At 31.5% G+C, this 23,531-nt stretch overlaps 1 protein-coding gene across 4 annotated transcripts in view; it reads left to right on the top strand.

Moving 5' to 3' along the window:
- The first annotated feature begins 1,063 nt into the window (after window positions 1–1,063).
- The window catches only part of LOC149489308 (nose resistant to fluoxetine protein 6-like), a 37,172-nt gene continuing 14,704 nt past the window's right edge, over window positions 1,064–23,531 (top strand). For all 4 annotated transcript variants that reach the window (XM_089711861.1, XM_089711853.1, XM_089711846.1 and 1 more), the window contains exons 1-3: window positions 1,064–1,738; window positions 20,134–20,253; window positions 23,239–23,372. In XM_089711861.1, coding sequence (XP_089567987.1) covers window positions 1,153–1,738; window positions 20,134–20,253; window positions 23,239–23,372 — 840 coding nt within the window. In that variant the 5' untranslated portion in view covers window positions 1,064–1,152. The remainder of the gene's footprint in view (window positions 1,739–20,133; window positions 20,254–23,238; window positions 23,373–23,531) is intronic.

The following is a 23,531-nucleotide window of genomic DNA, read 5'->3' as shown; positions in this document are numbered from 1 at the left end:
AAATGCTATGAAAAACAGAGCTATTTTCCCTTTGAAAAATGTAGCTACACAAAACTCATAAATATTCTATAAATCCTAGTATAGTTAGTTTTTAATTTTTTTAGTAAGTTTTATTTCATATTTCACACAATGTTTTTTATACCCTTTAGAAATATTCTTAAAAATGTAAAATTTAAATACTTATATTAGATTCAAACAGAAAATAATAGAAGTGATACAACTTAAAAATTTAGGATACATATTCAAAAATTTCATTAAAAATAATACAGCCTGGTTGAAAAATAATTTTAATTTTTTTTTCCTATTTCCCTATAGTTAAATAAAAATAAAAAATTCAGGAAATTATAACAAAGAAATATATTCAAATAACTGGCTTTTTGACCGCGATTCGAATCTGCGAATATTAAGCAATTGCTTGTTTAAGCGCACCGCAACATCCGTGTCATGAAATCGTAACAGATACCTTTGAGACAAAATAAAATACAAAAATTAAGAATGTTTGACATTAATGCAAAATTTAAGTCGTTTTAAATTTAGCTAACATGACATAGCAATTTTAAACCAAATAATATATTTTGTTTTACAGAATAATATATCAAGTTCAAATCTTAAAAAAGCTTTATTATGAAAGCTTGAATACATAACTTTCTTACATACATAAATAATTAGGAGAGCAACTTTATTTCGAAGTATGATGCCTTCACATAAATAACGCACCTAGCAAGTTACTTAGATAAAATTGTTAGATAAATATTATATTCTTGTACATTTAACACCAAACTACAAAAATCAAATAATTAACACACCTTTCAATTGGTTTAAAAATAATTCTATATAAGCTCAAAAAACAATAACAATACCCATTCATAATATCACTAACCAACACTAATCAGGTCATAATATTCAATCAACGCAACCACAATGAGCGTCAAATAAGGACGCTAAGCATCTCAACTTTCGACAGGCCACGTGTTAGAGACAAGTGGAGCATCAGCGGCCCTGCAAGGATGGCCGCGGACAGTGAAAGTGTACCGCCGTAACTCTTATGTCACTGCCCACATTTTCGTCTCCACGCCGCCAGTCAGCAAGACTATGCCGTCGCGCGCGCACCATTAACCCGCGTCCGAATAACATGTGCGTATAAGCCTCACTATGTCTCGTTTAGTGATCGTACTAGTTCTGAGTGCAGCCTGCGTTTTCTGTAACGAAGCAAACGACAAAGGAAGTGCCCGCGAAGAGAAACTACGGAGCGCTCTGATAGACGCTTTCCAGAATATCAAGAAAGCGTCCGTCGGTCTGGAGGACGACCTCATCGGCTCCGTCAACCCTAATTCGAGTCGAAACGAAAAAGTCAAAGAGGATTCATTCGATCTGTTTGCCGATGAAGACGGATTGAGCTTCAGCGAAGGATTCGAGAAGGAAAGTCGAACGACATCGAGCACGGAGAAGTCGCACAATGTGCAGCATATTAAAACAATTAAAGTGGAGAAAACGACGCTAATTCCGAAAGATAAAAGTGAGCCGATTAGGCCCAAGAATGAGACCAGAATACCAATGAAGTTGGAGATTTCGAACGACACGGATCTTGTAGGATTGGAGAGTATGCTCCGGATCATAGACGGGGAGATACTTGTGGCCCAGTGGAGCTCCCTGCGTGACACCGTGCGGGGACAGTGCCGGGACGATCTGCAGGAGTATGTCGAAGGATTAAAGGACAGGACCCTTTGGGCGTTGAAAAGTAAGTGTATTTAGAATTTAATAAACTACAGTTTATGCTTATTACAATTTTACAGTTGAAAGCCAAACTTTCAAATATTTAAATTTTATGCGTGCATATTTTAAATTAGGAATTTAATTTAAATAAATTCGCTTTTTTGCGCACTTAGCATCTAATATTAAAATGGACTTTAACGCAATGTCTTTTCTAAAATATAATACAATAAAATTTATTGTGCACTTTATACTAATCAAAAATAAATAAATTTAAATCAATATTGACTCCTACTTTGGTGCCAAAAGCTCCACTTCCAAACATTCCCAGTCCAGTTCCATAAAGCGAGACCTTTCAAACGCTTACCCAATACCGTTATTTCAACGTAAAACAATATACCCGCTCAAAATTAAACATTACCGAGATTACGTTCCGTTCGAAGATCGTTAATTCTCGTTTATGACATAATGCCTTTCACGGCTCTTCCGTAATACGTGTTGCATAACGCCATCCACATTAACCTTGTTGTAGCTTTCTACCCCGCGGCTGTTCAAATACGTTTTTTATCCGTTTTATTTCCTACAGGACGCGAGCGAGGTTTTGAAGCTCGTGATGAATAAAAAATTATAAAATATACTCTACGTAATTTGGATACGGTAAAATAGTAGTACGTTATTGGAATTATTTTTAAAATACATTTACACTTAATTCTATTAATATTATCGCAATACATATAATATGAAGCTTTCGTCATAAAGCTTTGTAACTTGCATGTTTACGACGACCGTGCAAACATTTTTCCTATCTATATTTTATACAAATTGTATTTTCACGATAAGAATTATTCTTTGTCTTTGAATTTTCATCCGACAAAATAATTCAAAAACATAAATGTATTGTTAACACTTTAGAACCAAATAAATATAATACCTTAACTTCATTCCTATTAACCTCGATTCTATCGTTATTTTCTCAACTAGGCTGCTTCTTTCAAAAGCCATTTTGTATCTACAAATTCTATCTGTTTATCAATAGGTACTTAAAAACCTAGGTCGTTAGATCTTATGAAAAGAAAATTGAATATAGCAATGTATGTACATAATTTTAAGTGATCAATTACAGGACACAGAGTTTATCTTATTATGAAATTAATTAAGACGTTGAAAACCTTGTTATGAATAGATATAAGTTTTTAACTTTAGTTTAAATTTTAAAAAGTATAAATGAAGATAATATTTTAACGACAAAGACGTGGTTATCACGTTTCAGCTAAAATACATCTAATTTCAAAATTATTTTAATTAAAAATATAATAAAAGTAAATCTACGGACATGTTTTATTTATTACATCTTTATTTCAAGGTGGAGTAAGTTTATATTACTTGAGAAACAAAAATAAAAAATTGAAATCTGTGATATTGCATTACATTTTTTCACTACTATTAATAACGATTTCAACAGATTCAAGTATTTTGAGGACGCCTTTTACATTATTCAGAACTATAATACTAAATTAATTTTAACTATTTAATTGAAATCAAATGTTTATTTTCATTTATATTTCATATTATCAATAAATGCTAATCAAATTATAAAACACGAAACAAAGAACATTACATAAATTAATATCGATTCACTTATGTAACAATCTTAATTTTATTAAATATTTAATAAGAATCGTGGTTTTAATTGGCGTATCAATTTAAATATTTTTCTTAAATATCCAATAGCTCTTATTATGTCAGTTAGTTTCTATATCTATTATCTAAACAGTTATGTAATGTTTTGCGAAAAAATTCAGGTCAGCGCTGGGCGGTCGCGGCCTCTAATGTTTCTTGGTTTCAGATTGTTTTATAATTCGAATATTTGCATATTTATTTAATAATATTAGTGTGGTAGGTATAATAGATAAATGAGTAGCAAAAGAGCTTATTTATTAATTAAAAAAAATACTTGTGGCACTCGAGGACTGCCGCGGTAAAGCTATTGCATAGCATCGCATCGCTGTGCCGGTTGGAGTAGGGGTGTTAGGTTTTTTCTTTACGGAATTTTTACATTCGGTCGCCGCGCTCAAAGTCTGAGATAAAAGCTATGCAATAGCTTTAAAGTTTTTTGTGGGACAAACAAAACCGATCACTTAGTAGTCCGAATAATGATTACCAATGAAACTGTATCTAATCATAATTCGATAAAGAAACGGTTAGCCGCTAACTTTAGTGCACACTGCATAATATATAGATTAATAGTTATTATGTACACTATTGTACCTGGTCTATGTAATTTCTAGGATTGCAATACAGCTTATTAATATTGCAATTTAAGATGGTTGGCCGTGGTCTACGTTGTTAATAACAGACTTATGTACTTATATACTTGATGTTAAATACCTATTACTGTATTTTAACTTTAGTTGTATAGTCCTACTAATATTATAAATGCGAAAGTTTGTGAGGATGTGTGTGTGTTTGTTACTCTTTCACGCAAATACTACTGAACCGACTACAATGAAATTAGTACACGTATAGAGGGTAACTTGGATTAACACATAGGATAGGTTTTATCCCGGAAATCCCACGGAATCGGGAACTATGCGGGTATTCTTTGAAAACGCGGACGAAGCCGCGGTCGGAAAGCTAGTGAAGTATAAATGTGTATTATGAATAGCTCTCGCTCAGTTTAACTATTGAATATAGAGAAGAATATGTTTTTTTTTTGCTTGGTTTTTTCTTTTGTCAGGTAACATACATATAATTTTCTTTAGCTATCCCTTATTAAACATGCCAAATAAGTACCTATATTTTATTGAGTAGAAGATATTATTAAAAATAAGTGTGTAGTTATTGATGTTATTCCCTCATAAAGGAACGTCATTATCGATGCTTCGCAACACAGATAAAAAAAAAAAACCAAGAGGACCATAAACCGAGGTTTAAATTATCACACCTATTCATAAATATGTTTTATAAAACGACCTCGGCACATTCTTTCATGAACAACTATTTACCGATCAAATAGAGCGTATTTGATCTGTGATATTTATTTTTAACAAGATGGCATAAGATTAACATAATTGGTAAATCGTTTGAAGTATTCATATAGTTATTTATGGAGTGTTTCTGTGGTAACAAGCGATTTCGCAGTTAAAATATCAATAAACAAAAAAGAGCGTATGTGCCGAGTACACGTGTCAGAAGAGAAACTTCTTGTATGATTCAAAGAATACCAAAATCGTCACATTACTCCATGACGTGACGGTATTTCCATGACGTGGCCTTGAAATTATACTCTCAACGCGCTTAAAGAAGTTTCTCTTCAAAAAGTTTATAGACTTTGGTAGTAATTTCTTAGGGGGCGTCCATAAATTACGTGAGTTGTTTTAGGGGGGGAGGGGGTCGAGTAAAATCTCATCTAATCTTACATTGGGGAGAGGGGGGTGTCGGCAGATATCACGCAATTTTTTTTAAATTGAAACAAAACAAATTATACTCTTTTGGTCCATTTAATCCAAATAACATGCTTAAGATTTTAATGTTACGGTTAAGATTTAAATATTCTATTGTTACCTTGTTATAACACTAAGGGCCGATTTTTCAATGCTTGGATAAAACTTATTCGTGGAATAATGTATAAAACTACCATTTTAAAAACGTACGTATTCTAATTGCCCGTATTTGACAGTTTACGTGACATTTTAATATTATCGTGTAATACTTTATTGGACGGATAAGTTTTATCCAAGCATTGAAAAATCGGCCCTTATTATAACTTTCAGCAATATAAATTACTATTTTTAACTAGTCGTAAACAAAAGCACGAAGCAATTTTTTTTTTCTTTTTACAATGACAAATAAACATTAGAAACATAAGAAATCCACATTTTCAAAAATCTCACGTGAGATGGGGGGATGGGGGAGGGGGTTCAATAAAATCTCATGATATCTCACCAGAGGGGGCGGGAGGGTCAAAAAATGGACAAAAACACCTCACGTAATTTATGGACGCTCCCTTAATTACTATGTTAGTACAGTATTACAAATTCTGGACCTCCAATAAAAGTAACCGACTATCAAGGAATATTGATAAAACAAACAACGGGATATTTTTAATAGAGCTAATGGTCGAATATTTGGATTGCGAATTTTCGCACCGGAAGTATCAAGTTACTTTAAATAAGCTTTTGTATATTATCATAAATGTAACGTGTATATGAGAAACATACAATACTACTTACAAATATTATAGACATATTTAAACTAAATAAGCCTATAACAAAATATGTTATTTTGAAATCGTATCTATTGTGTGCATAATATAAAATTGATAACTGAGTTTATCAAGTTTTTCTATGAAAGAGCTTTAGCTACTCTACATTTTTTTACTAGAGTTAGAATTTTTAATACAAGTGGGATATTATATTGCTTATTTAATCCAGTCTACAGCGTATCTTATTACATTTTTATTATTATTTATCACAATTATTTTAAATTGATAAATACAAAATGCATATCTGGTATATGGTAGGTTTCCAGAACATCTTAATTTACATAAAAATAAAAGTTTTCGTATAGGTATACACATACCCAACCAAAATAAATTAGTCTGCAGTCTGTAATAATTTCCAAAAATCTAAAGCAAAGCACTATTAACGGTACGGTCTTCAATCAACTACAACATAAATAGGTACTTACACCGATTTTTCAATTCCATCTGTGCCATATGTTAAGTTTCATCATTTGATCGATACGATTGATTTCTTCACAAGGGCGTGGATCACAACATGGCTGACCTTCAAGCGAATTTCTAACTGTTTCCTAACAACGTTATGTAACCACTGTTCATATAAGACACCCATGGACACCTATGGGTAAATGAATATGTTAAAGAGCATTTTACCCAATAAAGAGGTTTCGTACTGATTGATTATTTACCTAATATTGTTTAAGCTGTAAAATGTTCAAACAAACGTGGAATTGTTTGAAATACAAAACTCAATACTAATTATAACTAAATAATCCATACTAATATTATAAATGCGAAAGTAACTCTGTCTGTCTGTCTGTTACTCAATCACGCCTTAACTACTGAACCAATTTGCATGAAATTTGGTATAGAGATATTTTGATACCCGAGAAAGGACATAGGATAGGTTTTATCCCGGAAATCCTACGGGAACGGGTTTTTCTGTGAAAACGCGGGCGAAGCCGCGGGCGGAAAGCTAGTAGTATTATAATTATGTATAGATAATTTTCATCCCATCATACTTGATCATGACGACAACCTTTTAAATTTTAATATTATAAAGCTTTTAGTTTAAATTGACTGACTCTACAATTTTATTAAGCTATTGCATAGCTTCTATCGCGGGCCTTGAGCGCGGGGACCGAATCGAGAAATTCCGTAACGAAAAAACCTCACGCTTGACGCTCCCCACTCCGACGGGCTCGGAGGTGTGGCTTGAAGGCATGCTATGCAATAGCTATACCGCGGCAGTCCCCGAATGCCACACGTCTTTTTTTTATTTATTGATATTTCTATTTTATATTCCTTCACATAGGACAAATAGATAGAATTACCAACCACATTGAGAACATCATCAATACACAATACAATCAATCATATCTTATATGTACAAATATTGTGTGCATTTAATTCATAAAAGAAAGACTACTGCATGCTTTTCGGAACATCAAATAAACAAAACAATGCGACTCCACGTCACTTTTGTTCTTGTTATAACAACTAACCGGAAGGAAACGTTGATACAATGGTCGTTCGTAATATAATTACGTCACAAGATATTTTATTCACCGCAAAGTAGTGTCCCCTTTTAGGGAAAGGTTCTTATTATACATACTAGCTGCTGGCACTGGCTTTGTTCGAGAAAGTATTTAAACTAATTAATATAGCTAACTAAAGTCACAGACAGTTAAAAGAATCGGTTTTATAATTTTTGAGTGAATCCGTCCATGAAAATCCATGATAAAATAAAATTGCTTACATAGATTTTTACTATTGAACTACACAGTTTCTTAGTTGATAGATATGTGTTTGATTAAATACTACTTATATTTTAGTGCTATTTTATAGACGCATATTTTCTTTTTGAAAACACTATAATTTTTCTGAAAGAATTCTGTAATTGTCAAAAAAAGCTTTGCCAATTTTCACCAATTTATTAACTGTAGCTTTTTGAGCTTTTTAATAAATTACCATTAAAGCTTACATATAGATATGAAAACATCTTTTTTCCCTGGTACCGGTATACACGGAACAAATATGGTCAATATTTATCTTCTCAGTTATCAACGCATCAAATATCATGCAAGATTAATTTACCTCATAATTTGCTTACAACACAGCCAAACAAGTCTGTTATATAATGTTTGAGCAAAACAGTTTCGCGAATCGGGGTTATAATAACATGAAGCTCACCTACTTGCTGAGTTTTCGCCACTCAAATGCCATATATTTGATTATTGGAGGTCGAACAGGCAAGAAAACAAAAGAAAATTTTACTGTACACAAAAAAGGGAAAACAGATGTATGAAAAGCTTCCTTATTACTAAAAAGAAGATAATATCTTTCCGACCACCTGGTAACGAAGTTTTTAAAATAATGTCTCTTGCTTGGTAACGCAAGTTGAAACAAAAGTCTGCCCATAAAATGCTTTCACACATTCCATATATTGCTTAAGTCTTTATTAATATACGGGGCTATTGACATTTAACAAACAAAGCCGGCCTTACAAATTACAGGAAGAGTCGAAAGAGGTCACGCTACCTTTGTGCTCGGATGAATAAAATCGCTTGAGAGTGCAAATTATGCCTTTTTCGAGAACCTTAATGTATAGCAACACCATGCGATTTATTAAATTAATCGTAGGCTGGTACTTGACAAGAATTTGTGTTCAATAGCATCCTTGAATGCAAAGATGTTCACCCAGTATGGCATTTTAGATGTATTGCTAGAGGCAAGGAATAATCTTTCCTTACAAAAATAAGATAAAATTAGTTTTTATTACTAGGTAGACTTCTTTTGAGATTGATTTAAGCATTATTTAACAGATTAATCTAGATAAACAAAATCTGCATTGTTAATAATTGCTTCACAACCTAACCTAAACATGTAAAAGTTGGCCAACCTATGTTTATGAAAGCCACCTAAATGTGGCTACTTGAATAAATACAGTTTTAAATTTCTTATCCAACTATGAATCACAAAGTTTCATCACACTAATTAGTGTACATTCGTCATGTGTTTTACGTCACTTTATCTTTACGTAAGATATTACGTTTTGGCGAAATTTTGCAAATCGCATGCGTTGTTTTAGTTATGGTGAAGGTTTTAAAATGATATGTTTATTGCATTTTGATTTTTGCGTACAGCGTATCTCACGCAACATGTGTGCTAAATATCACGTAGGTTCTGTAGCTGTAATAGATATTGCTTACGAACAAGTGGTAAATTAAATGATGAGTATTCTTCCGAGTACGATACTACGGGTAGCATTTGAAATAATTAGGTAGTAAGACTTAATTTCGATATCTTCGAATAGTTCCATATATTTTTAATTTCTCATCATTTTATAGCAAATGTCAAATATCTTGAACATTAGATTCCATATCAAAGGGTGGGCTTGACTTTGAACACCGTGTAACGTCAGCAAAACATTATTTAGTACCGTTAGCACGTATCCATTGCAACATGCGCTCTTGGTGTGTGTTGCCCAACTATATGCACTGTGAATATTATCCCGAGCTAGGATGTTGCGGCATATCTAGAAAAATATTTAAGGATATTGCAATACGAGGGAGTGTCTAAGAACCTAGCGGAAAGGACTGCGCTTACAAAGTTTCGCGTTTCCTTACAGTTTGTCCAAAGCCATTCGAAATGGATAAATTGATTATTGAAGTTTGTTGGTTACCAAATAAGTTTAGGTATACTATAAAGGTTCATACAAATACCGTGTATTTTTTATCATTGAGTACAGAGTCCGTTTTACTAAAAAATATATATTCGGTACCCACTCATACACTTTTTATGTACATACATTTTCCGATAGTTAGTTGCAGTTGCATTCGTTGCAACGTACCATCGGAAAATCGTAATAGCAAAGATTTTTGAAAATTGTTCATCAATAAATATTCAAGAGACTATCACATAATATCTGTTTTTTTGAAGTGAAAACTTCTTTAGCGGCGTTGAGCACTTTTTCTGTAATGGGTATAAAATCTTAAACTCGCGTCAGGACACGTGACCTGATCGAAAAAGCGTAAGACGGTTACCATTCCAAAATAACAAACATGCTCAACGTTAATAATCAAGTTTTCACTTCTGCCGGCACTCCCGGAGTGCAACCCGTCTTTTTTTTAAACAATTACCCCAGGAACACTAGCCATAGACATTTATGGAGACCTAGACCGTACCCTTGCAATACACACAGGATGTCGCGAAACCAGACGCTCGTTTCACTTTCCTTTTTAGTTATCAACTACATGTTTACTAACTCTGACGCCATATTTTAATGTATTGCTAATCGCGGTTCTTATTGCCCAAGCTATGGTGTAGGGTCTAACTGAAATAGAGGTTTTGAAATGACCCAGACCGGTTTTTACGTATTTTCTACGTTGCAAGAGCGAAATTCCTACGCCCTTCACTTAAAAATATATTATGATTATTGATCGTCCTTCCGTAAATATAAGGTTAGCAATTTACACAATGTATCCTTGACACAGACTACTGGTTAGTATATAATTGAGTAATAAACTTCCTAAAAACATTACCAGGAAATATAATAACAAAATGCATTAGGAAGGATTACCATGTCTCACTGTTATTTTCAATTAAAAATTGTCGGTTGTCAAATTCCACATAAAAAGGCATAGGAAAATACTTAGCTTGCACGCGAAGGTAACATATTTAATGTAATAATATCCAATCGAGTGGCCTCAACCCCTGTAATGTGGGAACGGACGGACGGACGAGGAGTTGCTATTGTTTTGTGTAATTACCTGTATGTATGATGGTATACATGTGAATTATGGAAACTGCAGCTTATATACAATTGAATACTTCTTAATTATAAAATAAAATGTAAGTATTTATGTTTTGGATGTTTGCAAGGAATTATCCAACGATAAGGGTCTTCCAGTGTAGAGTAAACCTTCTAGGGAAACGCATACCATGTTAGACCACATCTTAACTTAACATCAGGTGAGAATGTGGCCAAGAGCTTCCATAATCACAATAAAAATGATAAAATCCAGTAAACAGTACTATACTTATATGATTAATCTTAACAAACACAGCATAAAAATACGCACATAGTTACTTAAAAAATATTTGTAAAGGTGTAAAACATGCATGACAATGCATTTTAATATCCCCACTATTTATTACGCAATTATTCGCTTTTACAAAATGATGAATAGGACTCTGGGCTACACTTTATTCCCATAACACGAAAATGCATACAAATTAGTACAGGTAGTGAAATGGTTTCACTTTTACATCGCACGAGTTCGATGCAACGTGACCACGGTCACATTGCTAAATAATAATATTATAAGATACTAATTGGACGCTATTAATAGTGGTCTAAACTCTAAAGAATTAATACCACTACATAGCTGCTAGAAGAAACTTAGTATCTTAGCTTTTAGTTGGTCATAAAGGAGTAGGTTCTTAATAGAGCTTAGAGTAGAGGTAGAGGTAGGTAATCTTAGAAAATTCTAAAACTGAAGAGATTGTTTGACTGTTTGCTAGAACGCGATAATCTTAGGAAGCATAGTTCCGATTAGAAAAATTATTTCCCTGTTAGGTAGTCCACATAAAGAAGAAGGCTGTCATCACGCTAAGACCAAAAGATCGGAGCCATGCGAGTAAAACCGCGGAGCACAGCTAGTTATGGTACGATTGTACAATGCAATCTATTTTAATACCTACCCGTAAATGACATGTCATTTCAAAATATTCGTATAATTTAAATCGTTATAATTATGGGAGAGACGAATACATTTAATACGCCATAGATGCCGCAATATACAGTTGCAAGATTGGATTCAACTCTTTCATAAGCATAGGAATGTTTAATTATCTTTTATAAACATTTTACGACTGAAATATCGTCTTCACGATTGCAACGATGAAATGCATTATATAAATTTTATTGCATATTTCTGACCTAAAATATATTGTATAATTATATCTTTCTTAATAGACATAATAGCTTCTTTAAAATACAACGAATACACACAATTCTAAAATCGTTTAGTATAACAAATATAAAAAATATATTCAGCCAATATGATTTCTTGAAGATATTCCTGTAACTGAGGATTTTATTATAATTTATTCCATTTCAGATTTAATGATAAGTAAGTACATAAATATAAATTGATAATTTAATATAATTTTCGTGGCAAAGGACAACCTCCATAAGGTTTATTAAAAAATTAGGTCAATGAATTTTACTCTTTCGATATTATTTAATATTTTTATCTGCACGCTTTCAATATTTAATCGAAAATGTTTTTAGTAACATTGTCTAAAATCAAAAGTATATTATTTTTCAAAATCAATTAAATTTTTTACTTTATTCAATCCCTAGTTTTTCCCGCCAAAAAAAGTACAAGAGAATTAATAAAGGACAGAGTACTTTATTCAATAGCATATTTTCCCGCCAAAAAATATAAGAAAATTATTAAAGGACAGACTATAAATTCAAATATTGCCATTACAACAAGCTTGCCAGTCACTTGCATAAAAGTTTAGAAAGTCAGGCTGCAAATTGACGCTAATAACAAAAATAAAACGTTAAAGGAATATAGGCATTTGTTCGGTTGTTATAAGAATTGTTATAGAATTACACAATATATTACAGGACAGAGACCCCGCTTTCACCCAGTTATAGTTATCAAACACTTCATTGTAATAAATGCACTGCAATAAATAACTTTGTGCCTTTTACCGTCACTAAGTTTTATGTGTGGTTTTAGTTCTTGATTTTTGGACCAATATTTATTGTCATAAGACTCTCATTTCACATAATTTGATATAGTGGACATATTTAAGCATGGAAAATAGTCTTCACTTTTGTTTATTTAAAATTTAATTGCGATTTGCGTATATTGTCATGGTCATACCTACTCAAGAAAAATTATCTAAAAATACTATTGACTTAAAACAAAAATGTAGGCTTCATCCGATAAATTGTATGAAATCTGCGTATGAAATATTCAATTGGCGTAGGTTCTCCCTTTAAATGTTAAAATAAAGTATACCTTTGTGCCTTTGTCATTGTTTAATTCTAAGGATAATATGGAATAGGTTTAATTTCATTTATAAATTGCTGAAACTGGTATTTTTAATAACACAGGCACGGGCACAGGTAAAAATATTAACTAATACGTTGTTTATAAATAAGTATTGTCTGTGTAAACACAAAGGCTGATTCTGATATAATGACAATGTATTCACATAGAATAACGCAAGGAATAACGTAAAAACATTATTGGATCGCAGATTACCTTTGACATCTCTGATTAATGATTATAAAAACTTGAAGAACAGTATTATTGTGGTATTAGATATACTCGTAGGTAAAGTAAATTCCATAAGATATTTCGCTTGCATTATTGATATTTACAGAAGGGTGCGGCCTTCGCATTTGATACATAAATACTAAATAGATTTGATACATAAATACTCAGGAAACACGTATCTACATATCCAACGGTGAATGAATTTTGGAAATTGGTCCGTTACTGAGATTAACTTGTTCAAGCAAATAAAAAATTAGCAGCAGCTTTATATTCTGAACCCAAAGATTTTTCATCTGTCACCAATACTTACAAAACAATAATGATAACAATTAACAATCATAACCCGTTAAAATTGTCAATAGAGCCTCTACATGTGGGCTCTATATTCCCACGCAAGTCTTAAAAAAAATACCGTGTACTTCCGTACCTTCTGATTACCAAAGTATTATGAATTAAAGAATATAATTAATAACTTTTTAATTTTTTAACGTACAACATACATTGCACCATTTACTTATTTCGTACAAAGTTTAATTTTAAGCCGCATCCATTACAATAATAAAATTACAATACTATTTTTCATTCATTCAATACTACACTAAACCCTTTCCGAATCTTCTGCCAATCAGTGTCAACACTACGTATTGGTTCTTAGCAAAGTAGTGACCCACATAAAAGTATGCTAAACATAAGGTTGCGTTAGTGGTCAGTGAAAGTGCGCTTACGCAACACCCGCAAGTGATCAGCTGATAGCGGTCAATGTCATTTATATAAGCTTCTGGTGCTATTGATAAGGGTTGACCTTACAAACCTGTACGTAGAGACTTGATGTTTAATGTTTACTTGGAGTTCTTGCTTCACTATCACTACTTAATATAAAACAAGGTCGCTTTCTCTGTCCCTATGTATGCTTAAATCTTTAAAACTACACAACGGATTTTGATGCGGTTTTTTTTTAATAGATAGTGATTCAAGATATAATTTGTCATGTTTTGACAAAGCGGGCGAAGCCGTAGGCTAAGAGCTAGTTTACAATAAAATAGGTAAGAAGTTTACAGATGTATTTAGAACCCTGTATAAGGAGTTATATGGGGTATTCTTCTTCATATTTATATCAAAATATTCTTAGTAGAAGAAAGAGAAGAAAATAGAAAAGATAAGCTCACGATATCAAGATTGAAGTTAATAATTATAATGTATATAATTCAAATCGCTGGTTTCATGCTAACTTTTACGATTCATCAGAATGTACGAAACATAACCTGTTTGAATGAATATATAATATTCATGGGCATGGCCCATGGGACATTGAAATATAATAAAAATAACATTCCTCAAAACTATAAAAAAAGTTTTATCAATGAAATATATGTTATCCAATAAAAAATCGCTTGAACGCATGCCTTGTACCAAACTGACAACAATTTTATCTCGGTATGGCTACAACTTGTTACCGGCGCGGCGTCGATATGGTTAGAGAAACCTTTATTATATTTTATGTGATTCGATTGTCCCTTCTATAAATACATATAAAATATTTTAAGGTATAGTTTATTTATAGCGGACTTTTAAAAGGTATTTTATACGCTGTGTATTTTAAAATATTGATATTGAAGTTTTCCCAGTTAAGATACCTACTTTTCTAGCGATGGGACAAATAAAACATTTATTTATTTTATAAAACATATAAATAACTTAGTTATATTAGTGACTTGTGTGCTTTTGTTATTTTTATCTAATATCAGAAAACAATTGTAGTGTACAAATCATATAGTCATAACTCGTATTGATATTTATATTCACTTACAATAGAAATATAATATTATTTGTATTGATATATAAATATTGGTTTAGTACCGTTTCCGGACTAATAACATCAAGGTTGCAAACCTTGAATGATTGCAAAAAAAATGTTTTACCCCTTTGCATAATGTATTAGTATAAATATTGATATACATAACTTAACTTATTCAATTATTATTTTTTATAATGGTAATTTTAGATAAGCTTAAAAATAAACCATAAAAGTATCGAGATAATATTACTACGTATGGAGGAGACACCACGAACAAAATCTGTGCGCCATTTTTTTGCTCTAACTAAGTTTTAAAAATTATTATCTAGTTAGGTACTTACCGATGAAAGTTATTCCTTTGCACTTTTCCGTATTATTTGTATTATTTGTGCAATATCGTAACACACACGTAGGCATATTTGATGCGTTTCACTTTAAAACAAATAAAAAATGAGCGTGCAGTTACGCCATATGGCGTATGTTGAGCGGAACATAAGTGATGTAGGCGGTGTCGTCTCCATATGTATATCTCAATGCATAAAAGTTAATTATCGTCATTAATTAATAGTTTTATTGATTTACTATATGTTTTATTATATGTACGTATATGAATACGTGAATTGCAAAAATACAAAGATTTGCACAAAGTATGGTCTGCACTCTGCATCACCACATGTTCAAAGAAGTCTGCAAGGCTATTTGTCCACTATTATATTCCACTGACACTGACCTCGTCATATTGATATCATATCCTTTAGGGTAAACTATAATCTAGAGTAACGGATAAAGGCTGTTTTTATCCCAACTTGACATGGGCAGTGGGCACCCTTAAAAATTACTTCTGTGTTATCCGGAGCTTCGCTTTCAAGAATCGTTTGTCACTGTTGGTTCAACCTAATCAAGTTCTTGATTCTCTTTAACATGTAATCTATATTTTATCCTGTTTTCATCTGTACAAATAAGTATCTAATTTTTTAATATATTTTTTAAAGAATAGAAAAAATTGGATCACAAGGCCGGTTCTGTCAAAATATCTTTATTTTAAGACATAAAAGGTACCATTATAACCTCTTTCCATTTCTCAAAACACTGCTTTTGTAATAAACACAAAGTATTGCACATTGTTTTATAGTTTCTTGGTCAATTTTATATCGAAACAGGACTTCTAGTATCGCAATTGTTGTTACTATTCAAGCTAGGTACTGTTAGCACACCTAATGCCATTGTAATGATGTTACCCAACAAGACGTGGACATGTAGGCTAATGGTATATATTTGCAATATTATTTATAAATAATATTGTAAACGCTTGTTAATCTGACCGTTGAAATTTTCATAACCAAGTTTAGCAAATTTAGCTCTAAGAGTGGCTCATTTTTATGCGTAAACTTTTTAAATTACATAGCCCTTTGTATTGTCTACTAAATTTTCTTGCATAAAAAAGTGAATCAATTAAATAGGAATCTTCGGAAAATCTGCTTAGGTTCCGAAAAATCGTATCGATATACTTATGCGATCGCCTTACTTTAAAGAAGAATCTTTATTAAAATTGTTTAATTTTAATTTCCCACACCATAAAATATACTGAATTCATCTGCAAATAGAGAATACAATAAAAATGAAGGCATCACACGTATTTAAAATAAATATATCACTATACCAATATACATGTCACGCAGTTTGAACAATCAAGGCTGAAAAATCAGATTACTGAGGTCACAGAGACAATATAAATATATTGAACAAATAAATTAAATAAATAAAACAATGTTGCGTCAATATTGCTGACACCTTCGTACATAATGAGAGGAAATGCTTTGTTTTTGATGAGCAGTTCAGTGGTTAAAAGTCTGCCTTTGATCAGAAAGTCTCGGGGATTGGCGACGTAAGGCTTCTTGATTAGCTAAATGGCCTAATCGTGCCTAAATCTTCAATCCAAAAAAAAATGATAATTATCTATAATAATAAATAGATAAGGAGTATTTATAAAAAAAATAGATAAAGAAATAAAAGCATTTTCTCTTTATTTCCTTCAAAACATGGTATCTAAGGTTTATGTAGGTAGTTACTTTTAGATAGCAAATTAATTATGATTTACTTCATACGACGTTTAACCCAAACCTGTTCAGTAATTTTCGGTCTTTGTTTGATCGATCATACTCATAGGTACATATTGTCGCTATGTACATTCGTTATTACGAACATATATGTAGGTAAGGACTAAGGTCAGAGACCTTTTGACCTCACCTTGCGAAATTCAGTGATAAATTGTAGGACGGAAATAACCAAGGTAGAGTTCAGTTAATCTCTCTTTAAACTTATATTAATGGTCATCGTTGTTTTAAAACAGTTAAATTATTAAATTTTTAGTCTCTAGAGCATAGACAGTCATTTAAATGTTGTGTGCAGTTATAATTGGGATATAATTTTAATAGAATAGAATAGAATAAAAAACACTTTATTGTACAATGCGCACAAAAACAACATTTACAGAAACGATAGGTAACTTAAAATAAATGTACAATTTAATATTAATTATTTTAGTAAGTTGATGTAAATGTTTTTGGCTTATATCCTATAACTGTGCCTTATATAAATAAATAAATAGTTTTAATTAATCAAGCGAAGCGCATGTGGATAATTAAAACTATTCATTCGCACCGATAAGAGCTTAAAACAACAAACAAACAGCTCAGTTATTCTCTAGGACTATTGTTATACAGAATTGGCAATTTATTGTGGGAAATTATGACTTACTAGTATTTATTTTAATAAATCGATAACCTTATAACTTTTCAACCTTGCCAACAGGCCTAATTCATTTACGTACCCTTAAGTACCCTTCAATTACAACCATGGCCTCCAAATATTTGCACGAGAGAACCAGTTATTATAATAATTATTGATTTATTTTAATATATTTAATAAATTATGATGAATTATTAATATGATTTAATATGTGCCACGCCCACATACGCATGACGTATGTATAATTAGGCTTATTGACTCTTATAAATTTAAATTTATAAATATAAATTTATAAATACTTTAATTTATTGACTCTTGTTATAGCTCCTAGACATTGCAGCACCATATAAAATAAATTTTCATACTTCTGGTATTGTGTAAGTGAATACATAAAGAATTATGGAAATCTGCAGTATTAATTGGGCGGGAAACTCCGCGTTGAAGCTTTCAGTCCAGCTTTTCCAAACAAATCTCATTAGTTTTAGAGTTGAACCAATGTTTATAAAGGTTTCCTATTTCACATTTTTAGAGGTCAAAGGAAATTGTGTACGAATAATAGTTTTATTATACCCACGTAGGTATGTAAGTTTGTCTTGGAGTCCCTCTTTGACACCAATATAATTTATTGTGTCATTGTCCACGTGTAGGATATGCCAAAGGCGATTTATGTTTTTATAGTGTCAAAAGTATGAAGATGATGTTAATTGTTATATAAAAATATTATATAATGCTGTATAATTTATGATACACGTGAACAAAGGTTTTGTTAATAATCACTTCTAACTACCTACTGAGTCATTTCCCGAAACAAATCAACTCGGCCTAATTTCATTTGAACCAGTCAATCTCAGAAATGACTGGTTCAAATGGTGATGGACGGTTGGATTGTTAAGAAAAGCGATATTATTTACGTGTTAAAAGTTATAACATCCCGCAATTATATATTTTTTTATACTTCTAAAGTTTAAGTGATAGGCAGGTTCTGGGCAGAAAAACTTTTAACAGGGCAACTTGTGTAATTCATAATTCATAATTCTTTATTTACGATAAACAAGGTATAAAGATGTTACATTTGTTTTAGTTACAGTGAGTCAACATGTTTAGCCGTTATTAAAAAAAAGCATGCAAATGCAATATAGTAATGAAACCACAAATGAAACTATACTTTCAGAATGGCATTATGCATTTAAATTATAAAAAAAACTATACGATATTCCCACAGGATATTCCTATCACCACACCTTTCTTATTCTTTTTGTCTATGGTAAGGCAAAATGTCACCACAATGAAAGTGACAGTGAATCCAAGATGGCTAATGTTGGCGACAGGAGGAAGTAGTTACACATAATGCTACCTTCCACCACTGCGGAAACTCATTTTGTCAATCGCGTTTTAATCCTATGCTATCCTACTGATAATATATATCCATGTGAAAGTTTATGTATTTGAATGTTTGGTCCAAGATAAAACTAGCTGATCCTTTTTAACTTTAGATGAAAATAATTTGTATTTTTGTACATAGGTATTTTGGTTACATTAAAAAATTGTTAGTTGTAAAATTATGATGATTATAATATTGCTTAAAAGGCTAGTTACATATTTAAAAATACTGTTTAGATGTTCTTTATTAATTTAAATATTCATTTTAATATTTTAAGCAGCGCATTTTGAAAGATCACGTACAAAGTGTGATCATTAGCATTAGTTTGTCAAAAACATAATAATTTTATTATACATATAAGAAAAATTAAACGTTACGTTATTTAATTATCTCGTAAAATTTATTGCCTTCCGCCATTAAAATATACATTCCTTTATCTTTCGAATGTAGGTACATGATATATAATTACTTTTATGTTACAAGGCTTCAAATTAATATAAATAAAAATATAATTCGTTAATTTGCAAGTTTATCTCATTAATAATAATTTTATTGAATCAATTAATCTTTAAGTATCTATTTTTATCATCTAAAAAACTTGTTAATTTATTAAAAGCGTGACTTAGCGTGAAAAAAGCTATACATACCTAACTGATGATAGCTTTTTTCAACTGATATTTTTAGCGACGACTAATATGTGCAATGATTAATATATTCTCTGGTCAATCGAGATTGTAGGTTTAATCCCTATTAAATAAGTATTAATGTTTTTCATATTATTTGACCTTTAGTTTGAATTCTATCATCTATGAATTATTAAAATGATCACGAATGCTCAATAATTTAATTTTCAAAAGCTTCATCTTAGAGCTTTCGTTGCATTGCAACTCCGACTTACTAAATAAACTAATTCTGTTTATTGCCTTAAATTAATATCCAAATTATTTATTTCCAGTGGAGGACGCGAGCGGGAGATATACTTCTATGTTTTACTGGGGTAACAACTACTGGACCGGCTCCGCTGAACTCTGCCAGATCCTCAACGAGCAACATGCCCCACGGTCTAATAGCAACCGTAAGTTTCTATAGCACAGATAATATAGTAAAAGTCAAACATTTATTTATTCATCTTGACTTCGTTTAGAAGCCCGTTTGAATCAAAATTACAGATAAATAATAGTTTTTTTCATCGATAATTTAACTTGTTCAAAGCTTCTAAAAGTTATAGACCATCGATAGTAAGGAACAAGGAAGTAAGCGAAAAATCTTAGATAATTACAAATTAATGTAATCATATTGCCACAGATCATAATATAATACTATAGGTCAACATAGGTACTAAATACTACTATATTACCATAATATTAGACGTCAATCAAGCTTCAACACCTAATTGCTCGCCTAATTGGATTTGAATAAACAGCTATCTGTTCTATTTTTTTTTTTATTTTTTATTAATAGAAACTCTAGGTATATTCTTAAATAGGCTGTAAGCTAAACTGACAAACATGAAATTGAATCCTTTTGGCTTTGAATAATTACTACAATTCTTTGTTTTGATTGTAACACGATACAAAATACAATCACTTGTCCATTTAACAGCTTAAAGCCTTGGCCGGTGATTGTCTCCATTTAGGTTAATATACAACGAGCGTATCGCTAAAGAAATCTTTACTGTGATCGATATTGCTCAACACTTTTTGCTCTTGGAAAGGTCGTTGATCTACAGTTTTGTTTATTTTAAGAACAAATAACAAACAAAAGAAAAAAGCTCTTATAGTGTTAGGAAACTTATATACCATCTGTACCTAGTTTTAAATTTAATACATATAAAAGAAATATAATTTATATACACTCACATTAAATATTTTTATTAAAGTTCAAATTAATAAATGACAATAAAAATTAAAATAAAATCACAAAAAATATTCAATTTGCTTATTTGAATAAAAAATCTGTAAGTATGACATATTTTTATTAAAAGCATTTTTGACATGTAATTATTTAACTTTGTTCACCCTTGAACTACAGAAACGATGACATGCTATTTATAAAACTTGCGCGACCTTTAAGCTTCCAAAATAATTTGATATATCATCATAATTAAATTATTATAATCGTGTAGCCATTTTTTATTTTATAAATTATCTATGCAAGTGTCAGAAAGCGCGCGCTTTTTATGACGTAATGGACAGATTACAAATGCTGTAACATTTCTTAACGTCTGTGCAATGCGTACATTCCCTCGTGGGCGCGCCGCGCGACTTTGTAAATTTTCCTCAACCATTTCTAAATCACATCTTAATTATTTACGGATATGGTGATTCATTAGTATTTTGCAAAAATATCAACTTAAACAATCCATCCTATAAATCCTGATAAAAGATGCAAACAACATTGGATATATTTACGGGCGCGCAGCAATGACCAATGACCATGCATTTGCCCTTAAAATTAATTTAATAGATGAAATTATAATAAATGAATATTGAAATAATGAATACCGTTTATCTCGAAAATAGCAACTTATTTTGGAATTTTTGTTTAAATACTTTATGCACGAATATGCTTAAACCTTAGATCTCCGCGCGCGCGCTACGACTAGATGCCGCCGGCGTACTTGAAAAATGCGGCAACTAATAGTACGCCGAATTCGGCGTACCCAAGCCAGTCGTGTCACAAGCATTGTGTGGAGAGGGCGAACCGATAGTTTATAAAGATTTTGAACAAAATCTGAAGTAAAATGCCTATTTGTGTCATAAAACTATTTAAAAATAATACAACAAAAAATAAGAAAGACACTGGGATCACGTACCATCACTAAGTATCGTATTATTCGAAATTTCTCCTTTACTTCGAAAATTTTTTCTACGAAAATACGACGCTATTCAGTGTTGCCGTACTGCATATCCAAAAAAATACACGTGGTTGAGGGAATCTTTAAGCAATAATTTGAACTTTTTTTTTCAATACTATAACATACCTACTAACACAAGTATAAAAAAGTACAATAACAATAATTTATTCCTGTTTAACCATGTTTAACTGACTCATATAATATGTTATTTTTTTATTTCCGCTTTTTTACTTTTAAACAACCTTTGTGACTATAGTATAGTAGCTTCGCAAGTGGATTTGAGTCATGCGACTCAAATAGTTCATGGATTCGATTCCCGGCCAGGTCAGGATGAAAAAAAATATTTTTCAAAACTTCTTTCCAAGATGGCAGATTTCCCATTTAAGAGGTAAAATTTATGTAGCTGGCAGCCCAATTCTTCACACACACTAGCGTCTTTACAAATTGCCTAACACACACTACAGAAATGAGTTGCCGCACTTACAGAGCTATTGTTTTTAGGTGGGGCGGTATCTAGTCGTAGCGCGCGCGCGGAGACCAATCCTTAATCTAAGGCTTAAACCTTATTGTGCTACATAACTTATAATATTTTTTCTGAATATTATTACAATAATTCATCTTAAGTGGCGGTTATCAAACAAGGAAATCAACAATAATTATGTTTTCAATTTTATTATAGAAATTTAAAAATAAACCCGCAGTCATTCATGCATTGAATATTATTTTAGTCGCCGCAGAAATTTCGATTTCACAATATGACTAATAAACTTTTACGTAATTATTACTACGAATATTTGGAGCGTGGAGAGACGAAACAAGTGCTTGAGAGTACCTAATTGGTAATTGCTCATTTCATTAAAATTTAATTTGCTGTTCTGTCAAGGTTGTATTTCACAACTTATGAATGGAGAGATTCTTAATTTGTCTATTTAAATTTATAATGGAATATTTTTCAAGATACTACAAATGCATTCACTTCTTACAATTCTTCATAATTAACATTCACGTTCTAATAATATAATATAGGCATTTCTTTTTATCAAAAGTACGATATAAATTCGTAATAATGTACCATACATCAAGTTAGGCTAAATGTTTAGTAAACTAAGGCTACAGTTAAGACAACATTAATTAAATAAGCTTCGTTGATTTCATTCCAATTTCAAATAAACTTTTTTTAAACAGACACATGTTATGTTTCAGGCAGTAGCGGTTCACAGATATTCAACGACTGGCGGCAAGATGTATCGATGTCAGGTCTGGGCCCGCCCTTTGACACCGCCTTCTACAACGTGCGGATGGCCGTTACTACTGATCTGCACGATATTATTAAAACCGTAAGATTTTTTGTAATGTTGATAAAATTTAGGAATAAAAATAGCTATAATTCAACACACTCAAAAACCCTAACTATCTATTAAGGGCTGGCACTGCCTCATATTTAGATTGTTATTAAGTACGTACAATCTTAATATTTTAAATGACAGACTTAATTA

Source organism: Colias philodice, chromosome 3 (assembly GCF_061535455.1).
Source record: "Colias philodice isolate Cphi_HAF_F1 chromosome 3, ilColPhil1 Martin Lab GWU primary, whole genome shotgun sequence".
Lineage (NCBI taxonomy): Eukaryota > Metazoa > Arthropoda > Insecta > Lepidoptera > Pieridae > Colias > Colias philodice.
Note: the sequence above shows the minus strand (reverse complement) of the source record. Positions and strands in the feature narration are given on the sequence as shown.